Source organism: Podarcis bocagei (assembly GCF_964188305.1).
Source record: "Podarcis bocagei genome assembly, chromosome: 11".
NCBI lineage: Eukaryota > Metazoa > Chordata > Lepidosauria > Squamata > Lacertidae > Podarcis > Podarcis bocagei.
The window spans coordinates 56657665-56676417 of NC_138136.1; the positions used below are offsets into that span (position 1 = coordinate 56657665).

The 18753-nt window shown below is 44.1% G+C and overlaps 1 protein-coding gene across 2 annotated transcripts in view; it reads right to left on the minus strand.

The window, feature by feature from the left end:
• Nucleotides 1-16775, minus strand: part of KATNAL2 (katanin catalytic subunit A1 like 2) — a 36450-nt gene extending 19675 nt beyond the window's left edge. The window contains exons 1-7 of one of the 2 annotated variants that reach the window (XM_081212969.1): nt 16579-16775; nt 8066-8136; nt 5260-5426; nt 3908-3944; nt 3035-3158; nt 721-816; nt 348-446 (exon numbers count right to left, since the gene is read on the minus strand). In XM_081212969.1, the coding sequence (XP_081069095.1) occupies nt 348-446; nt 721-816; nt 3035-3158; nt 3908-3944; nt 5260-5426; nt 8066-8136; nt 16579-16629 (645 nt within the window). In that variant the 5' untranslated portion in view covers nt 16630-16775. The remainder of the gene's footprint in view (nt 1-347; nt 447-720; nt 817-3034; nt 3159-3907; nt 3945-5259; nt 5427-8065; nt 8137-16578) is intronic. The other variant, XM_081212970.1, reaches the window with a different exon arrangement.
• Between the last annotated feature and the right edge of the window lie 1978 nt (nt 16776-18753).

Genomic DNA, 18753 nt, shown 5'->3' on the forward strand with positions numbered 1-18753 from the left:
GGAGCCTGGATCTCACTTTCTCTTTCTGATTCTCTTTCGTTCTGTGTGCTGTTCTGTACATAGTATGCTTAGTGTTAAGGTTTTAGACTTATTATAAGTTCTTGTTAAGTTTTATTGTAAGTGCTGCAACTGGATTTCTTATGGACTGTGCCATTCCTAATTGCATTTGGATTCGTGACCATTATGCTCATTTCCCTTCAGCACCAGTAAAAGCTCTGCTGGATGAAGTACTATTGCCTTTGGTCTATTTTGGGGGACTCTGCAACGTGTTTAAGTTTTTCCTCCACACGTATGACGCTTATTACTTCTCAACTTTTATTTTACTAGGCGGAAAGAACACCACTCACTGAAGGATCTGGATTGCAGTTAAGGCTGTGCACGGCAATTTCATTTGATGCTCCTTTGATCGCATCCTGAATCATCCCACGAAAATCAATGATTTGGCCCTACAGGAGAAACAAATAGTGTTTACCTGAAGCACATGGCAGGTCTTCAGCCTGGAACATAAGAGATGTTGGACAGGGAACCAAAATGTAAGAAGCCAGACCAGTAGGGAAGCCACTGGAACAATAACGGGTGGCAGTGGGGCCGCCCCAAACCATCTGTAGGGTACTAATTTAGGAGGGAAGGCTGCTGCAAGACATCCATAAGTTTACACCTTCAGACACCCAAACACTCTTATAATAACAATCCTTGCATCCTGTTAGGCTTTTGACTAACCCTCCTAGGATGAGCGCCTTCTCCACTTCCTTTCTGGATTGCGGACACGTTTAAACCAAACTCAGAGGGCACCCGGGCAAAAGCATCTTCACTCTCCTACAGAAAACAAACATAAACACAGACCAATTTGCTGTAACCTTAGGGAGAACATCATGAAGATGTTATATAGATGGCATCATATCTCCTTGAAACTAGCGAAAATGTATAAAGGAGGGTCACTGATTTGTTGGAGATGTAAAATAGATCTGGGATCATACTACCACATTTGGTGGACCTGTGCAATCATTAGGGAATTCTGGGATAATAGATATAATGAATTTAAGAAATTATTCAGACTTACCTCTAAAAAAAACCCCAGAGATCTTTCTTTTAGGCATTTTACCATTAGAAACTAAAAAAGGCATAAGACCACTGTTCGTGTATGCCACCACAGCAGCAAGAATTCTTGTGGCGAGGATACAGACTGGCAGATACTCATGTTAGAATATTTACAACTAGCAAAACTGACAGGAAGAGTTAGAGGAGTACTGAACCAGAAAATATTTGGAGAATGGAGAATATTTAAGGACTATATAAGATCATATTGTACCAATCACAGCATATTAGCAGAACTTGAGTGATACTTGTAAACACAACAAATACCGTTCGTGGAGTAGACGGGAACAATACTAAAGAATATAAAACTGTGAGGGGGAAAAACGACAGTATAAACAGTACAATGAGAATGATTGGAAGACTCGTTTTGTCAGAAGTCTTTTTTTATGTAAGTGTTCAATTAAGTATTAATTAGGAAGATTAAGGGGTTTTTTATGTACGTAAATTTGCTTTTTCTTCTTTTTTTCTGTATTTTCTTATTTTCTTTTTTCTTAATTGTTTTTTTCTTTAATTTTCTTTTTGTAGTTTGAGATTATAAATTCTTTGTATAAGTGTGTACTGTAATTTAAATTAATAAAGATTATTTTTTTAAAAAATGAAATTATAAGAAGTTTCCAAGCAGGCATGTTTGAGAAACTCCCACAATTCTCTGTGCTTGGCATCCCCAGTGCAACCAATGTGTTCTGTTGGGGTTTGTAACATCCATGATGGCTGCTGCAAGTATACAACAGGGCCGATCTCTGCCTTTGCTTCCTGTTGAGCACAGTGCAGGAAATGTGAAAAAGCAGCAATGCTTAACACTCAACTTTGCTCAGCAAGACACCCCTGAAGAGCAGGGAGGAGCCAGCTGAAAATAATCACTCTGGCTTGTTTTGCCTGTGGCGTGGAAGCAGCAAAGGCAGGGGAACCTTTGGGGCAACGTGGGTCAGCACACTGCTTGTTCACACTGAACCATGGTTTGTTTTCAACTATGGTTTAATGTGACGTGCAAACCAGCCATTATTGCCACAGATAAAAGTTTGGCTGCAGTAACACTTGAAACAGATCCAGTTCCATACATGTTTCTCTCTCTTTTCATCCAAGCCAGGTTAACCAACACTCTCAGAATAGTTTTGGAATACAGAGAGTATATCTATAGTAGAAACACATATTGGTTATAGTCTAGTTTAACTGTAATGGCAATCCCCAAAGAATCTGAGGAATTGTTTCCCTTCCCTTCTAATTATGCAAATATATACACATATTCTCACTCTCTCTGTAAATGAAAATATATCAAGACTCCCTAATCCATAATTGTTTTTTTCAATAAAGAACGAAAAGCTGCCATTTAGAAAACACTGTGTATACAGCTTGTCCATTTCATTTGTGTACACCATCTCTTTTAGCTTACTCATATGAGCCATTTCTAATGATTTAAATAACCATTCCCTAACAGATGGGACAATAGAGCTTTTCCAATATTGGGCAAGAACAACCCTTGTTGCAATTAAGAGATAAATAATCAAGTTTTCACTTCCTTTGTTATGGCATATCTTGTATACAATCCAGCAACATATTTAAGGCATCCATTCTAATCTTACTCCAGTTATCCAGTTGATTATTTGAGATGCTTACACCCAATAAGCTTGGGGGGTTTAATTTGGTGAGGAGACAGGCAATTATCTGTCTACAAAGCTGTTGCCATCCTTCCAGTACTTGTTCCCAAAGTTTGCTGGGGAGACGGAATGTCTATTAAGTAGATTTCAGTCTGTGGTTGTCCCAGGATGTCCAAAGTTTTAATTATTCTTCTACCTCCCCCGATACTTTTACACAAAATCTCCTATAAAGGTTTTAGCAGCCCCAGTAATCTACCGGTTGCTGTATCCTATTGCTAAGCGCACTGCACTCCCTAAATTTACAAAACAGGGGTGGGAGGAGCAAATAAAAAAGGAATCTCAACCTCTTTAGGACTATCCTTGCTGGAATGTTTTGGCTCAATTGTCTTACGAGAAATACTTTTCGAAACTGGCCTCTGACTTGCTGGGTGAATCTTAGGAAGATTCCGACATGTGCTGCTTGTTGCCCTAGAACAACAACAACAAAAAAGAAAGGCTTTCAGGAAGTGTCAGGTTTACAACCTGTCTTGATATGGTGGAGGACTAAGGTAAGGATGGGATTTCCCCACCTAGCTCTTGGCACTCCTGGCAGGCCACGCCTTCTCTCTCAAGCTCCACCCTCTCCCTAGGTGTACATGTACATGGGTAGGGAAACTAAGGCCCAGGGGCCAGATCCAGCCCAATCGCCTTCTCAATCCGGCCCGCAGACCGTCCAGGAATCAGCGTGTTTTTACATGAGTAGAATGCGTGCTTTTATTTTCAATGCATCTCTGGGTTATTTGTGGGACATAGGAATTTGTTCATTATTTTTTTCCAAAATATAGTCCGGCCCCCAACAAGGTCTGAGGGACAGTGGACCGGCCCCCTGCTGAAAAAGTTTGCTGACCCCTGCTCCAGTACATGGGAGACCCTGACAAACTGGGATGGGCTCTTTTCATCCTCAGTGCAACACACTTTGTGATGTGGTTTAAGCAGGAGCTGTGTGTGTTGGTGCTATGACTGTGTGTGCCTCTGCCAAGGGTGTGCTCTATGCCAAAGAGGTGAGATTTTGTGTTTTGCACCACCCACTTTAGGTCTGGCCTGCCCACTCCTGGAATACAGCCATCAGGAATAAATAATGTTGTGGCTGCATTGTTGTTGTGGCTGCATTGTTGTGGCTGCATTGTTGTGGCTACGAAAAACACCAACGGTGTCCTCATGGCAGCCATTTCTCTTACCTTTTTTGTTTTCCTCCAGTTCTTGATTTGTTGTCTGCTGTTTGTGGGGGGAAAGAGAAGAGAGAGAGACCTTGCCTTTCTTTAAAATAAAATAATGTATATAATCAAGGGCCACAATCCAGCCACAAAGTTAAGCACGCTGAAGCTTGCCCTGCAACAGTGATCTACTCTTTGCTCTGACACAAGTTGTTCTTCCCTATAATGGAAGCTGACAACTGGACAACGAAAATGGATTCTACAAGAGACTGGTATTGATGAACTGGAAGAGTAAATACATGATCCCCTTTAATCAGTGGTTGATGACACAAAAACACCCACATCATATGAAAGGATTGCTTACAGATGTAGACTTTGTTTGGATAAATATATTGACACCTGGAATGAGTTTCTACAGAATACAGTCGGTTACTAAGAATCAAATATATATTAGGAAAATAATATTATTCATATATCCATATAATAATGGAGATGTAACTGATTATAGTTACTGTGTTGTATTATATCTTTTTATTGTACTTTAGCACTTTTCATTGCTTTATTTTCTATAACTGAACTTCTTTTAATATAATATTACTATACATATATATTTAAAAGTTGTTCTTCCCTATATCCAAATGTTTTAAACATGCATGCAACAACACGGACCACAATTGACTGGGAGGTTCTGCTCAAACCCCACTGAAACAAAAGGAAACCACACAAGTGCCTGGTAGGACCCTTGCAAAGCATCCCTTCATCTCAGAAAGGTTTGAAAGGACAACTTCCCGGGCAGTGAATTGCGTACATAAATTCCATCCCATTACCGAGAAGGCCCTCTGCCTGGTTCCCTGTAACCTCACTTCTCGCAGTGAGGGAACCGCCAGAAGGCCCTCGGAGCTGGACCTCAGTGTCTGGGCTGAATGATGAGGGTGGAGACACTCCTTCAGGTATACTGGACCGAGGCCATTTAGGACTTTGAAGGTCAGCACCTTTAATGCAGAATGGAGAGCGGCTATCACCATTCCAATTTGCATCCGGTTTGCACCCACAGCTCTGAATCCAGCAAGTGATATGCACACAGAAACCAGCTTCAGAAAGCCAGTGTGGCACAGTGGTTGAGTGTCAGACTGGGGTCTGGGAGTTCAAATCCTTACTCAGCCGTAAAGTTCACTGGGGCGATTTGGGGCCAGCCACATTCTGTCAGTTTAACCTACCTCACAGGCCTGTTATAAGGGTAAAATGAGGAGGAATGCTACCAACACACCAGCACGGTGTTAAAGAAAATTTCAAACACTAGTGGTAATAAGAAAAATCTGAATTTTAAATCTGAAAAAAAACCCCACACACATTTATTCTGGAAATTAGCCACATACTGGTGTCTAAGGCTTTTTTGGTAATCTTTGGGTACTTCTGGAATTTGACATAGTAGTAGCTTTCGTATTCCATCAAAATTGTCTCAAGGTCAACATTGTCGCAAACTTCAAAGCGCCGCAAGCCCAGCTTCGTTTCTTGCTCCAATGCGTTTGCAGCATCGACATAACTGGGAATTACAGATTTGGGGGTTCAGTTTATTCAATTGTTATAACATTGTAGGGGAAAAAACCAAAACGTTTTATACAAAAAGAGGGGGGAAGGGGGAATGGCAACATAAAACAGGACCAGGATCATTGCATAATCACTGAAACTGTTAAGTACATTATCATCATCATCACCACTCTGATGTTGGTCTTTCCAAGTGGCTCCAACCACCAAGCTGCCACTGGACAAACAGCTCTACCCAATAGCCACTATTTTGTGTGCGCCTCCAACTGATGGCATCATAGCCTATTTCTGGAGTTACCAAAATAGTGCCCACAAGGACCATTGACCTCTTGCCTCCTGCTTTCCACCCCATCCTGGAAATATTTATTAGCTATACAGTGGTGCCCCGCAAGACGAATGCCTCGCAAGACGAAAAGCTCGCTAGACGAAAGAGTTTTCCGTTTTTTGAGTCGTTCCGCAAGACGAATTTCCCTATGGGCTTGCTTCGCAAGACGAAACGTCTTGCGAGTTCTTGCGAGTTTGTTTCCTTTTTCTTAAAGCCGCTAAGCCGTTAATAGCCGCTAAGCCGCTAATAGCCGTGCTTCGCAAGACGAAAAAACCGCAAGACGAAGAGACTCGCGGAACAGATTAATTTCGTCTTGCGAGGCACCACTGTACAGTGGTACCTCGGGTTACAAATGCTTCAGGTTACAGACTCCGCTAACCCAGAAATAGTACCTCGGGCTAAGAACTTTGCTTCAGGATGAAAACAGAAATTGTGCTCCAGCGGCGCGGCAGCGGCAGGAGGCCCCATTAGCTAAAGTGGTGCTTCAGGTTAAGAACAGTTTCAGGTTAGGTACAGACCTCCAGAACAAATTAAGTACTTAACCCGAGGTACCAATGTATATATGTTCTTATGGAACACAAGGTCCTTTCAATGACAGTCATCATGTGATAGCAGTCACCCAAACCAATCATCACATGGCAAACACTCCTTCCCTGAGAGTTATATTGTCAAGCAGAAGTATTACTCATTCAATAATAATAATAATGTATTATTTGTACCTTGCCCATCTGACTGGGTTGCCCCAGCCATTCTGGGAGACTTCCAGCATATATAAAAACATTTTAAAAAATTGAAACCTTAAAAAAACACTCAGTTCCACAGAAAGCAGTGACGGACACCAACCTAGATGGCTTAAGAAGAGGATTAGACAAATTCAAGGAGGAGAGGGCTATCAATGGCTGTTAAACATGATGGCTATGCTATGCCGCCACACAGTTGGAGGAAACAATGCTTATGAATACAGTTGTACACCGGGTTAAGAACTTAATTTGTTCTGGAGGTCCATTCTTAACCTGAAACTGTTCTTAACCTGAGGTACCACTTTAGCTAATGGGGCTTCCCACTGCCGCTGTGCCGCTGGAGCACGATTTCTGTTCTCATCCTGAAGCAAAGTTCTTAACCTGAGGTACTATTTCTGGGTTAGCGGAGCCTGTAACCTGAAGCGTCTGTAACCCGAGGTTCCACTGTACCTGTTGGTGGAAAATCATCTCCCACATTTTAACAACCCATCAGTGTGGCGACAGGTTCAACAGGCCAGCCAAACAAAGCATGTAATTAGGTCATTTGCCTGTGGAGTGCAGGAATCCCTTCCAGCTGACTAAGCAGAAAAGCTTTTCAAATATTAAGTCTTTCTTAATATGAGAGGCACAAATACAAGATGGGTGACACCTGGCTTGAGATCAGTACATGTGAAAAGGATCTAGGAGTCTTGGTTGACCACAAACTTGACATGAGCCAACAGTGTGACGCGGCAGCTAAAAAAGCCAATGCAATTCTGGGCTGCATCAATAGGAGTATAGCATCTAGATCAAGGGAAGTAATAGTGCCACTGTATTCTGATCTGGCCAGACCTCACCTGGAGTACTGTGTCCAGTTCTGGGCACCACAATTCAAGAAGGACACTGACAAACTGGAACGTGTCCAGAGGAGGGCAACCAAAATGGTCAAAGGCCTGGAAACGATGCCTTATGAGGAACGGCTAAGGGAGCTGGGCATGTTTAGCCTGGAGAAGAGGAGGTTAAGGGGTGATATGATAGCCATGTTCAAATATATAAAAGGATGTCACACAGAGGAGGGAGAAAGGTTGTTTTCTGCTGCTCCAGAGAAGCGGACACGGAGCAATGGATCCAAACTACAAGAAAGAAGATTCCACCTAAACATTAGGAAGAACTTCCTGACAGTAAGAGCTGTTTGACAGTGGAATTTGCTGCCAAGGAGTGTGGTGGAGTCTCCTACTTTGGAGGTCTTTAAGCAGAGGCTTGACAACCATATGTCAGGAGTGCTCTGATGGTGTTTCCTGCTTGGCAGGGGGTTGGACTCGGTGGCCCTTGTGGTCTATTCCAACTCTATGATTCTATGATTCTATGATTCTCTAGGACACAAATTTACAGAGGATGCCAGCCTATAATATACCTGGAAGAAAGCCCAGTAGAACTCTACAGGTTTTACTATGCAGCCAGAAAGGAAACAAAGTTTGCCATTATTTAGGGTTATATCTTTGCTAACCTTTTTTTTTTTAATTGAACAAGAAAAACAGATCAGGAAAAAACAACAACACATGAATATTTACTGGTAAGCAAAAGAAAACATACCCTTCATCCATTAAATAATGTAAAATCAGAATGAGGAGGTTTTTTCGACGGGCTTCTGATCGCATCTCTTCCTGCAAATAAAAAGAGGAAGTTTTAGAAAATGATCCTCTTGTATAAGTCTATCGCTGTTGAGAAAGAACATAAGAAGAACCTACTGGATGCAGCCAGTCTTCCATCTGGTCCAGCATCCAGTTCTCACAGTGGCCAGCCAGATTGCACAAGAGCAACTCTCCCCTACTGTGGTTTCCAGCAAAGCATAGCCATCAATGAATCTTTCATCAAAGTTTCCTGGAACCAGGGCTCTGTCATGTGTCCATGCAGCTTATGAGACTCTGAAGCAGCAATGGATAACTTTTTTTAGCCTGACAGACACATTCTCTGCTGGGCAACTATGGCAGGTGGGGCAATGGATGTACATTTAACATTTGTACAGTAGACTTCTTTCTGCCCATACTCACACAACCCTCTCTATCTTCCATCCATGCAAGGAAGAGACATTATCAGAGTTCAAGGACACATCCCACCAGTTTTACACATGCAGCTCCCATTTACAATTGATGCGGGTGGCGCTGTGGGTTAAACCACAGAGCCTAGGACTTGCTGATCAGAAGGTCGCCGGTTCGAATCCCCCCCGACGGGGTGAGTTCCCATTGCTCGGTCCCTGCTCCTGCCAACCTAGCAGTTCGAAAGCACATCAAAAATGCAAGTAGATAAATAGGTACCGCTCTGGCGGGAAGGTAAACGGCATTTCCATGCACTGCTGTGGTTCAGGAGAAGTGGCTTAGTCATGCTGGCCACATGACCTGGAAGCTGTATGCCGGCTCCCTCAGCCAATAAAGCAAGATGAGCACCGCAACCCCAGAGTCGTCTGCACCTGGACCTTATTTGTCAGGGGTCCATTTACCTTTTTACACACAAAGTTAGGTTGCAGTCCTATACACCACTACTTGGGAGTAAGCCCATTAAGCGAGCAAATGTGTGTAGGATTCTACTGCAAAAGTGCAAGATTTGCAGTCATTATAGTCTACATGAAGCAAGTGTCAGCAACTATATGACAGTGAAAACTGTTCATCATTTTTTTAAATAATCATTAGCTCATCTACTGGAATCTGGCTTTTCCAGAGGAACCAGAGAGCCATCTGGTGGCCCAGGACAGAAAGTTATTTTTCTGTTTGTGCATTTTTCAAAATGAGTATTCTTCTTGTACTTTATGAAATGTGAGTAATACGGTAGTTCCGAAACTATGCTAGGAGAGCTCACTAGTGTGCTGCAAAAAATGGCTAGCAATAAAGAAATAAGGTACCAGGAGCTCAAAGCACCCAGCCACAGGAAAGGATGAAACACCCCCAATAGTGAGCCCACCCACTCCAACCATCTGGAACTAAGGACCAGGGTTTTCAGAACAGAGGATAGGACTTCAGCTCTGGTTTTCACTCCTGCTCCTTTCTTTCTTTTTTCTTGTTAAAAACAGCATCTTCAGGTATTCCAGTTGTTGGTTGTGGTTCTACAAAACCGACTAAGAATTTCTTTTTAAACAAAGAACTCTGCTTGGAATGTAGGGATAAGTGGAGATGCTTTGAAAGTGAAGCAAAACTCAGCCATTCTCCCAGCACTGAGGCTCATCCACATGGAGACTAATCCTGTACATAAGATTTACGTTGTCTGCTTCATGTTGCATTTGTGATGTTCTATCATGTCATTGTTATTGATTGTTTGTAAGTCGCTTTGCGATGCGTGCGAATGAAAAGCAGCACAGAAATATAATTTCTTGTGCTGCAGAACAAAGAAATAAAATGGGGGAAAGTGCAGAAAGAAAGAAAGAAAGAAAGAAAGAAAGAAAGAAAGAAAGAAAGAAAAGGATGTAACAGAATCACATGCCCTTCAAGGAGGCTGCCCATTCCATCTGTGCATGAATGCGCACAGTTCCACTCATGCAGTGGGACTCTCCTTCCTCTCTTCCCCCTGTGTGCACCCTCAAAATCTGCTCCAGGTGTTGAGGGTGTACAGAGGCAGCAGATGCTGAGGATATATAAAGGAGGCTGCAGGGCAGAGGAGAGGACAGAAAAGCTCCGTTGCGCAAGCAGAGGTCTGCTGCATTAGAGGAACAGCAGCTTTGGATACGACCCAATCTTTTAAATAGCTTTTACATTTAATTGCTTTTATCGTCAACGTTTTTACCGTGAAATCACTTGGAGGTATGTTATGGGAAGTGACCCATAAATAGAATCAAATATATAAAGTTGCACTCCTAGGATTTTGAGATAAATAAGGGGCAGCTACTCCCCATTTAAAGGGACACGGGTGGCACTGAGGGTTAAACCACAGAGCCTAGGACTTGCCGATCAGAAGGTCGGCGGTTCGAATCCCCGCGACGGGGTGAGCTCCCGTTGCTCGGTCCCTGCTCCTGTCCACCTAGCGGTTCGAAAGAACGTCAAAGTACAAGTAGATAAATAGGTACCGCTCTGGCGGGAAGGTAAACGGCGTTTTCGTGTGCTGCTCTGGTTCGCCAGAAGCGGCTTAGTCATGCTGGCCACATGACCCGGAAGCTGTACGCCGGCTCCCTCGGCCAATAAAGCGAGATGAGCACCGCAACCCCAGAGTCGGTCACAACTGGACCTAATGGTCAGGGGTCCCTTTACCCTTTACCTTTGCTCCCCATTTAAGGAAACACACAGCCCGCCTTGTAGCCCAGATCTCTTCCATACGTGATCTGCACAATTCCTATTAATTATTCTGAGCGTCGTGGGCCACTCACTTCCATCAGGATGGTTTGGCAGTCCCAAATAGAGGAGCAGGAGGAGGAGAAGAAGAAGAAGAAGTGGGAGGCTGGCTGCAAGGAATGGAAAATGGAGCTCTGCCCTTCATGACACCAGATGTTGGGGAGAAGCAGCTCTGCCAACCCTCTTGATTCCCCCTCCTGCAAAGTCACATCAGGAATGGGGGGAGAACTGAGCAGGAGAAGGCAGCTGGAGTCTGAGGGGCAGGATACAGCCTTGTTGCCAAGACCCAGATGCCCCCTCTGTCTGTAGTAGAGATCAGATGCACATTTGAAGCACAGCAGATCCGTAAGGCGAGAGAGTCTATCGAGTGAGCTCACTCTGTCTCACCTTTAAAAGCTTTGCAAGCTGGGTATGACAACTGTTGGGATATCTTTGTTGCTTCTGTCTGGCCCTGCATCTCTTGCCATGTTTGTGTACCTTGGACCCACCTATCGCTGCTGAGCCTGTACCGTGAATAAAGACCTCTTCTTTACTCTCAAATAAGAGCTGCCGTCATCAGGCACTGGGACAGGAGCATAACACCGAGAACAATATTTAAGGTGTTTCTTTTTTAAAAGACCAGTGCTAACATAGACCTGCCAAAGACAGACATTGCTAATGGTTACCACAAAAGTGGTAGATCTTGTACATGTGTGAAAGAATAGAAGCACTTAACGAGCAAAACATTACTTAAAATTCAGTTTAGGTTTATAGTGATTTACGCTCGCTTCTTTAATTGGTATGTAGAATGCCACCATCTTTACAGCCATTGGTATTTCAATAGATGTTTAAGTGTTTAAAGTTTAATAAGCTCCCATTCCTAGAACAAAAAAATGGGTGTAATTAAATTTTCAATTACTATAAAGGGTTTTTGGTCCATACAATTAATAAAAGCTTAAGGCACTTAAACAGGAGCTAGTTTTAAATGCTAAAAGTGCTTCCCTAATTAGCTTCAATGCTTACAGAGTACATTATTCATTTCTTAAAATGCCACACATAGTTTTTGCTGCAGCTGCCAAAAGATGAATTAGCATGCAATCAAAGTTTTAATATTACGATCAGATAATTCCTCAAGGTTCTTTTTTTTTCTTTTAGAAGATGCTGATGGTGCTCTGCTTATTTTAAATGAGATGAAGTTGTGATGATCAACCTGCTTTGTTCTGCATTTATCATGGCCCTTGGAGAATTTGGTGCTGCCTCCCCATCTTTAAACAGGGTTCTGGCATCCCATTAAACATCTGATTAGCCAATCCAAAAGAAAATAGCACCACATGCATTAACCATACAGTGATGTGTTAATATTCACCTACATTTTGGATGAATAGGCCCTAAAAGTTGGCCAACCTGTCTTTTACTCAAAGCAGGCGGGAAAACTTTGCTTATTTTAAGGTCCACACTTCTACTTGTGCATCCAAACTGCACATTAGTTTCTTTCTCTTAGACACAGTGCATTCTCTCTTGCTCTCAATTTCATCATGCATATAAGTCTGAGCCAATGCAACCAGACTCATGAATGCACATATCTACTAGAGACTGTGTACAATCACAGGTAGTCCTGAGGAATGCACACAAACTGACTGCATCAATGGGATTTTGCACACTACCCAGTCAATATGGTTAGCCACCAATGTCAGATAATGTGGGCAGGGGGATTCTAGTCATTTCCTAGCTGATTGGGGACTGGGGATAAGGGAAGCCAGCGATTTTCATATTTAACGAACTTCAAAGAACTATTTTCACATACTGTAATTTCATCTGCTGAAAACAATGCAAAAGGTTCCAAGGCATGTTCTAGAGTCTAGGCACTGATGTTGCCAACTTGGGGGGGGGGGGCTATCTGCAAACAGGAGAGAAACGTTCTGGGCACCATACACATACACAGCACATAACCAAGCACACAGCACAACCTATCATACTGGCTACAAGAGAACTAATTTCACTAGGGGGAATGGGCACACGTGCAGCATGTTGGCAATCTGTAGAGTATGCGGATGATACCCAGCTCTACCTCTCTTTTAAATCAGAACCAGTGAAGGCGGTGAAGGTCCTCCTGCGTGAGTGTCTGGAGGCGGTTGGAGGATGGATGGCGGCTAACAGATTGAGGTTGAATCCTGACAAGACAGAAGTACTGTTTTGGGGGGACAGGAGGCGGGCAGGTGTGGAGGATTCCCTACACAAATCGGGAGTGGAGTCCCTAACTAGCAATGTGCTGAATCTTGGCCTAAGGCAAGAACACCCGACAACCACTCTCAGGAACAGGCTGCTTATACCTGCTGGCTTGGGCAGAGAGGGGGGTTTAAAGGGAGGGTGAATCCTGGCAACGTCCAGCCATGGAAAGTTTCCTTGCCGTGTTATGCAATGCTCTCCCTTGGGTGCCTCTGGGAATAAGGCAGCAAACAGGGAGGCTGTGATAAGCAAGGCCCATTGTGCTCAGAACAGGGAAAGGGCACCAGATCCCAGCAATGAGAGGAATGGCCAGATTAGCATGGCTGAGATGTTGTCCTGCTGTGTGGTAGGATAACCAGGTGAGGACTGTAGGGATCTCCGCTTGACCAAGCTGATAAAAGTTCATTTTCCTCCGGCCGAGTCCTTCGGAATCGCCTCCCGACGTGATTAAGAACCTGAGCCTTTGATGAGGCCTCAGGCCCATTCCCATCCAGCAGAGAATCAAAGCAGCACGCGGAAGTGATGAGATTTATGGCTACATGGCTAAAGAGTTTTATTTCTCACTACGCAGACAGAAAAGAAACAGCCTCTCTCTATGAAAGCAGAGAGCAACTGAACAACAAAGGAACAGGAAACCAGTATGTCACATCCACATCCGTCTCCCGTGAGACTTCCAACAGCCTGGACTGTCTCTGGAATGTAAACAGAGTCTTGTGACTCCAAAGCACTGCTCAGTGGCAAACAGAAACTAACAAGGGCAGCTGATGGGTCTTAAACCCTCTGTGAGTTAGGGACTTCCTGTGCATGTGAAGACAGGCTATGGCGGATCAAGCGGATGAGACCAATAGTAGGTCCAATGGTCAAGAAGGTGGTTTCTGCACGTGCTGTAGAGGGAAGTGAGGGGCAGAAGGGGCTCCTCAACCTGGGAAGGTGGCTCACCTTGAAGAAGGAAAACTCTGATCCCGAAACTCCACTGCCTTGTGGGACATCTTTGGGAGAAGGGAGTAAACCCTACACAAATCTGAAGCAGAGTCCCTGAAACGGTTGGATGGCGCCTTATATGCCTGTTAACGCCTCCTTTCAGCAACTCCTGCAGCCAAGGTGGTGCCAAATGTATTGCTCTGCTTTTCTTTAGCCCACATCAGTGAGCCTGAGAGGGAGGTCTTGTTGTCTGGGCAGCCCAGGACCTCCAGAAACACTGTCCAGGCTTATGTCCTGGGGAGGTCCCTTTGGTGCTGCTAACGCAGTGGTTTGGCTTTACCCCTGGAGGCACACTCCGTTGTCTCTTGAGACAGACAGACGCCAATTCTTATTTTGTTACTGATATTACAAGTCACCGGGATTTTCGGGGGGGGGGGAGCTGTAGTTCAATGGCAGAGCATCTGCTCTGCATGCAGAACACCCCAGGTTCAATTTCCAATGGCATCTCCAGGTACAGCTGTCAGTGAAACCTGTCCAAAACCCTGGAGAACTGCTGCCAGCCAGTGTTGACAATGAATTAGATAACTGGACCAACGATCCAATTCACTATAAGGGAGCTTCCTGCGTTGCTGCTTAGGGAAAGGTATTATGTGCTGAAGTTCTCACCCTGGGCCAGCAGGGGGATGCTGTAGATAGTTATGCAAATGAAGGATCGAAAGTGACATTCAGTGATTGGATAGTTTTAGAAAGTTGTTACAGTAACATTGTACTGGAGCTCTATACAGTGGTGCCTCACAAGACGAAATTAATCCGTTCGGCGAGTCTCTTCGTCTTGCGGTTTTTTCGTCTTGCGAAGCACGGCTATTAGCGGCTTAGCGGCTGTTAACGGCTTAGCGGCTTTAAGAAAAAGGAAACAAACTCGCAAGAACTTGCAAGACGTTTTGTCTTGCGAAGCAAGCCCATACGGAAATTTGTCTTGCGGAACGACTCAAAAAATGGAAAACTCTTTTGTCTTGTGCGTTTTTCGTCTTGCGAGGCATTCGTCTTGCGAGGTACCACTGTATAAGCAGGCTGACTGAACCCTTCAGTTCTGTGAATAAACAAGAGCTGTTTGAAGAATCGCTGTGTCGTCTGATATGTTCACCCACAACGTAACACTGGCGACGAGGATGGGATGGATGGACAACAGAGCACAGCCATATGCAGCCACCCTCTGAGCAGAGCTGAATCACTGAGCTGAAACACCGAGCAAAATCACTGAACGTCACTTTCGATCCTTCATTTGCATAACTATCTACAGTATCCCCCTGCTGGCCCAGGGTGAGAACTTCAGTACATAACAAAAGGTAATAACGCACTGGCAGGACATCTGCTTTGCATGCACAAGGCCCCAGATTCAATCCCTGCAACTCTAGGTAGGACTGGGAGGGAACCTTGTCCATAGCTGTAAACGTTTCCCTTTTTTTAAGGGAAATTCCCTTATTCCGAATAGGATTCCTCGCAAGAAATGGGAAAAGTTGACAGCTATGACCCTGTCTGAAATCCTGGTGAGCCACAGTCAGCCAGAGTAAACAATACTGAACTAGGTGCGTCAACGGTCTCACTCAGTGTAAGGCAGCTTCTTATGTTCCTATAGATTTTACCCTGAAAGACAGGAGTGTGAATCAGTAAAGCGAAAGATTTAATGAAGCATACACTCTGCCACAGACATACGATTAAGCTGAATGTTGGAAGATTAAAGAAAGATTAATGAAATAGTTTTTTCACACAGTACATTAAGTTATGGAACTCATTCCTACAGAGGCAGCAACAGCCACCAACTTGGATGGCTTTAAGAAGACAAGACAAATCCATGGAAGAGAGGGCTATTGATAGCTACAAGCCAGAATGGCTACACACTCTGCCCTTCACAATTGGGAGGCAGCAATGCTTCTGAATACCAGTTGCTGGGGACCATAGGATGGGGAGAGTTGCTCATGTGCAACTGGTTCTTGCTGGTTTCCCAAAGGCATCCAGTCGGCCGCTACAAGAACAAGATCTTAGACTAAGTTGGGCCCCTAGCCTGATCCAGCTGTGCTCTTCTTATTTTCTTATGTTCTTACAGCAACGTCCCCTAGGAAAGACCCTCCTGGCTTGGCCTCCCCACCTTGCAAGAATGAAGAAATGATGTTATTTCGATTATTGAGAGCTGCATTGAGCTCAGCATTTGCCATTGGAAAAGCAGAATACCATTTATTAAAACCACTCCTGTTTCATCATCACTTTTTCTCCTCCCATTAACGTTGATTATATTATTATTATTATTATTATTATTATTATTATTATTATTATTATTATTATTATTATTATTATTAAATAATAACCCTTCATCTGAAGATCCTAGGACGGTTTAAAGATTTTATGCATTTATATATACATTTAAACAGCTTGAATAATTATAAGTTTGTTTGTGTGTGTGTGTTTGTATTATTCAGGCTGCTTAAACGTCAATATTGCCAACACCCAAAAACTTTTACTCTCTCTTGAAATTCAAGAAACCATCCATGGGGCAGCGTTACTGCGCGTGCGCGTTCCAGTTCACCTCACGCATGCGCAGAGACAAAGCGCTGGGGGTTACCATAGTAACGGGAGGAAGCGAAACACAACGACGGCTACTCTTCCACTCACCGCCTCTTTGGCCTGATAAGTAGATTTCAACGTTTGGTAGGTTAGCTCCATCTCGTACGCGAGAAAAAATCCCTCCTATTCTCCCTTCGGGGCTTTATGAGGCAACACACGAAGCTCCGCAGCCTTGGCGGCGTCTTTCCCGAGGTGTAAAGAGTACAACCAATCAGTACCCCGGAACATACCACGGTTCAGCCAATAAGAGGCAGGAGGGCGGGATGTAGAGGGCAGGATGGAAAAACTGACCAATCATGAGTTGGGCAAGGTTGGAAGGCAGAGAGGGAGCATTTAAAACCCATGACTTCCCCGCAAAGAATCCTGGGAACTGTAGTTCGTTAAGGGTGCTGAGAATTGTAGCTCTGCGAGGCGGCAAAGCTATAGAAATCCCAGGATTTTCTTTATTTGGGAAGAGAGAGTTGTGTGCTTTTAAATGCACATTTAATGTTCCTTAAATGTAAACTTAAACACAACTCTACAGTGTGATGCAGCAGTAAAAAAAAGAAGTAAAAAAAACTTCAATACTTCTTTTCTAGGCAGCATCGACAGAAGTATAGTGTCCAGATCAAGGGAAGTAATGTTGTTGTTTAGTCGTGTCCGACTCTTCGTGACTCCCTGGACCAGAGAACGCCAGGCACTCCTGTCTTCCACTGCCTCCCGCAGTTTGGTCAAGCCCATGTTGGTAGCTTCAAGAACACCATCCAACCATCTCGTCCTCCGTCGTCCCCTTCTCCTTGGGCCCTCCATCTTTCCCAACATCAGGGTCTTCTCCAGGGAGTCTTCTCTTCTCATGAGGTGGCCAAAATATTGGAGCCTCAGTGTCCTTCCAGTGAGCACTCAGGGCTGATTTCCTTCCGAATGGAGAGGTTTGATCTTCTTGCAGTCCGTGGGACTCTCTCAAGAGTCTCCTCCAGCACCATAATTCAAAAGCATCAATTCTTCGGCTATCAGCCTTCTTTATGGCTCAGCTCTCACTTCCATACATCACTACTGGGAAAACCATAGCTTTAACTATACGGACCTTTATCGGCAAGGTGATGTCCCTGCTTTTTAAATAGTCACACTCTATTCTGCCTTGGTCAGACAACACCTGGAATACTGTGCTGGGCACCACAATTTAAGGAGGATTGGAAATTGGAACATGTGCAGAGAAGGGCAAACAAGGTGATGAAGGGTCTGGAAACTAAGCCTTATGAGGAACAGTTGAAGGCACTGTGTATGTTTAGCCTGGAAAAGAGGAGGCTGAGAGGAGATATGATAGCCATCTTCAAATATCTTAAGGCTGTCACATGGAAAAGGGAGCAAACTTGTTTTATTTCTGCTCTGGAGGGTAGGACCTAAAGCAAGGGCTTCAAGTTAAAGAAAGGAGATTCTAACACAACATCAGGAAAAACTTTCTGACAGTAAGAGCTGTTCAACAGTGGAATGGAATTCCTCGGGAGGTTATAGACTCTCCTTCATTGCAGGTTTTTAAGCAGAAGCCATCAGTCATGTATGATCTAGCTGAAATCATACATGCATGCCAGCTTCCAACTCTACAGTTCTATGATTCTATGCTCTACTCCATGAGTAGGCAAACTAAGGTCCGGGGGACCAGATCCGGCCCAATCGCCTTCTAAATCCTGAGCACACTATCAATATGTGTAAGAGATTCAGGAACTAAGTATTTACCATCTCAAAGGAATGGCCAGGCTACCCAGAAAAGGCAATCAAATAAGGCATTATCAGGCATTATCCTGGCATACAGGTGAGAAGCCAAACACTCAACTTTCTGCTGGGAACCACCTCTTTCCATGATGTACGTACAATGTTTTGGGGGGTGGTCTTGAGCTACAAGGTAGGTAATATCAAAAGTCTATACAGTGGGGTACCTCGGGTTACATACGCTTCAGATTACACACTCTGCTAACTCAGAAACAGTTCAGGTTAAGAACTTTGCTTCAGGATAAGAACAAAAATCGGGCTCCGGCGGCGCGGCGGCAGCAGGAGGCCCCATTAGCTAAAGTGGTGCTTCAGGTTAAGAACAGTTTCAGATTAAGAACGGACCTCCGGAACGAATTAAGTACTTAACCCGAGGTACCACTGGATAAGAGCTTGTGCACCAATGTTCTGGGTTCCTCTCCTCCCTTCATGCGTGGGGGAATGGGGGACCCTGTTGCAACAGTTTAATAAAGATCAGGC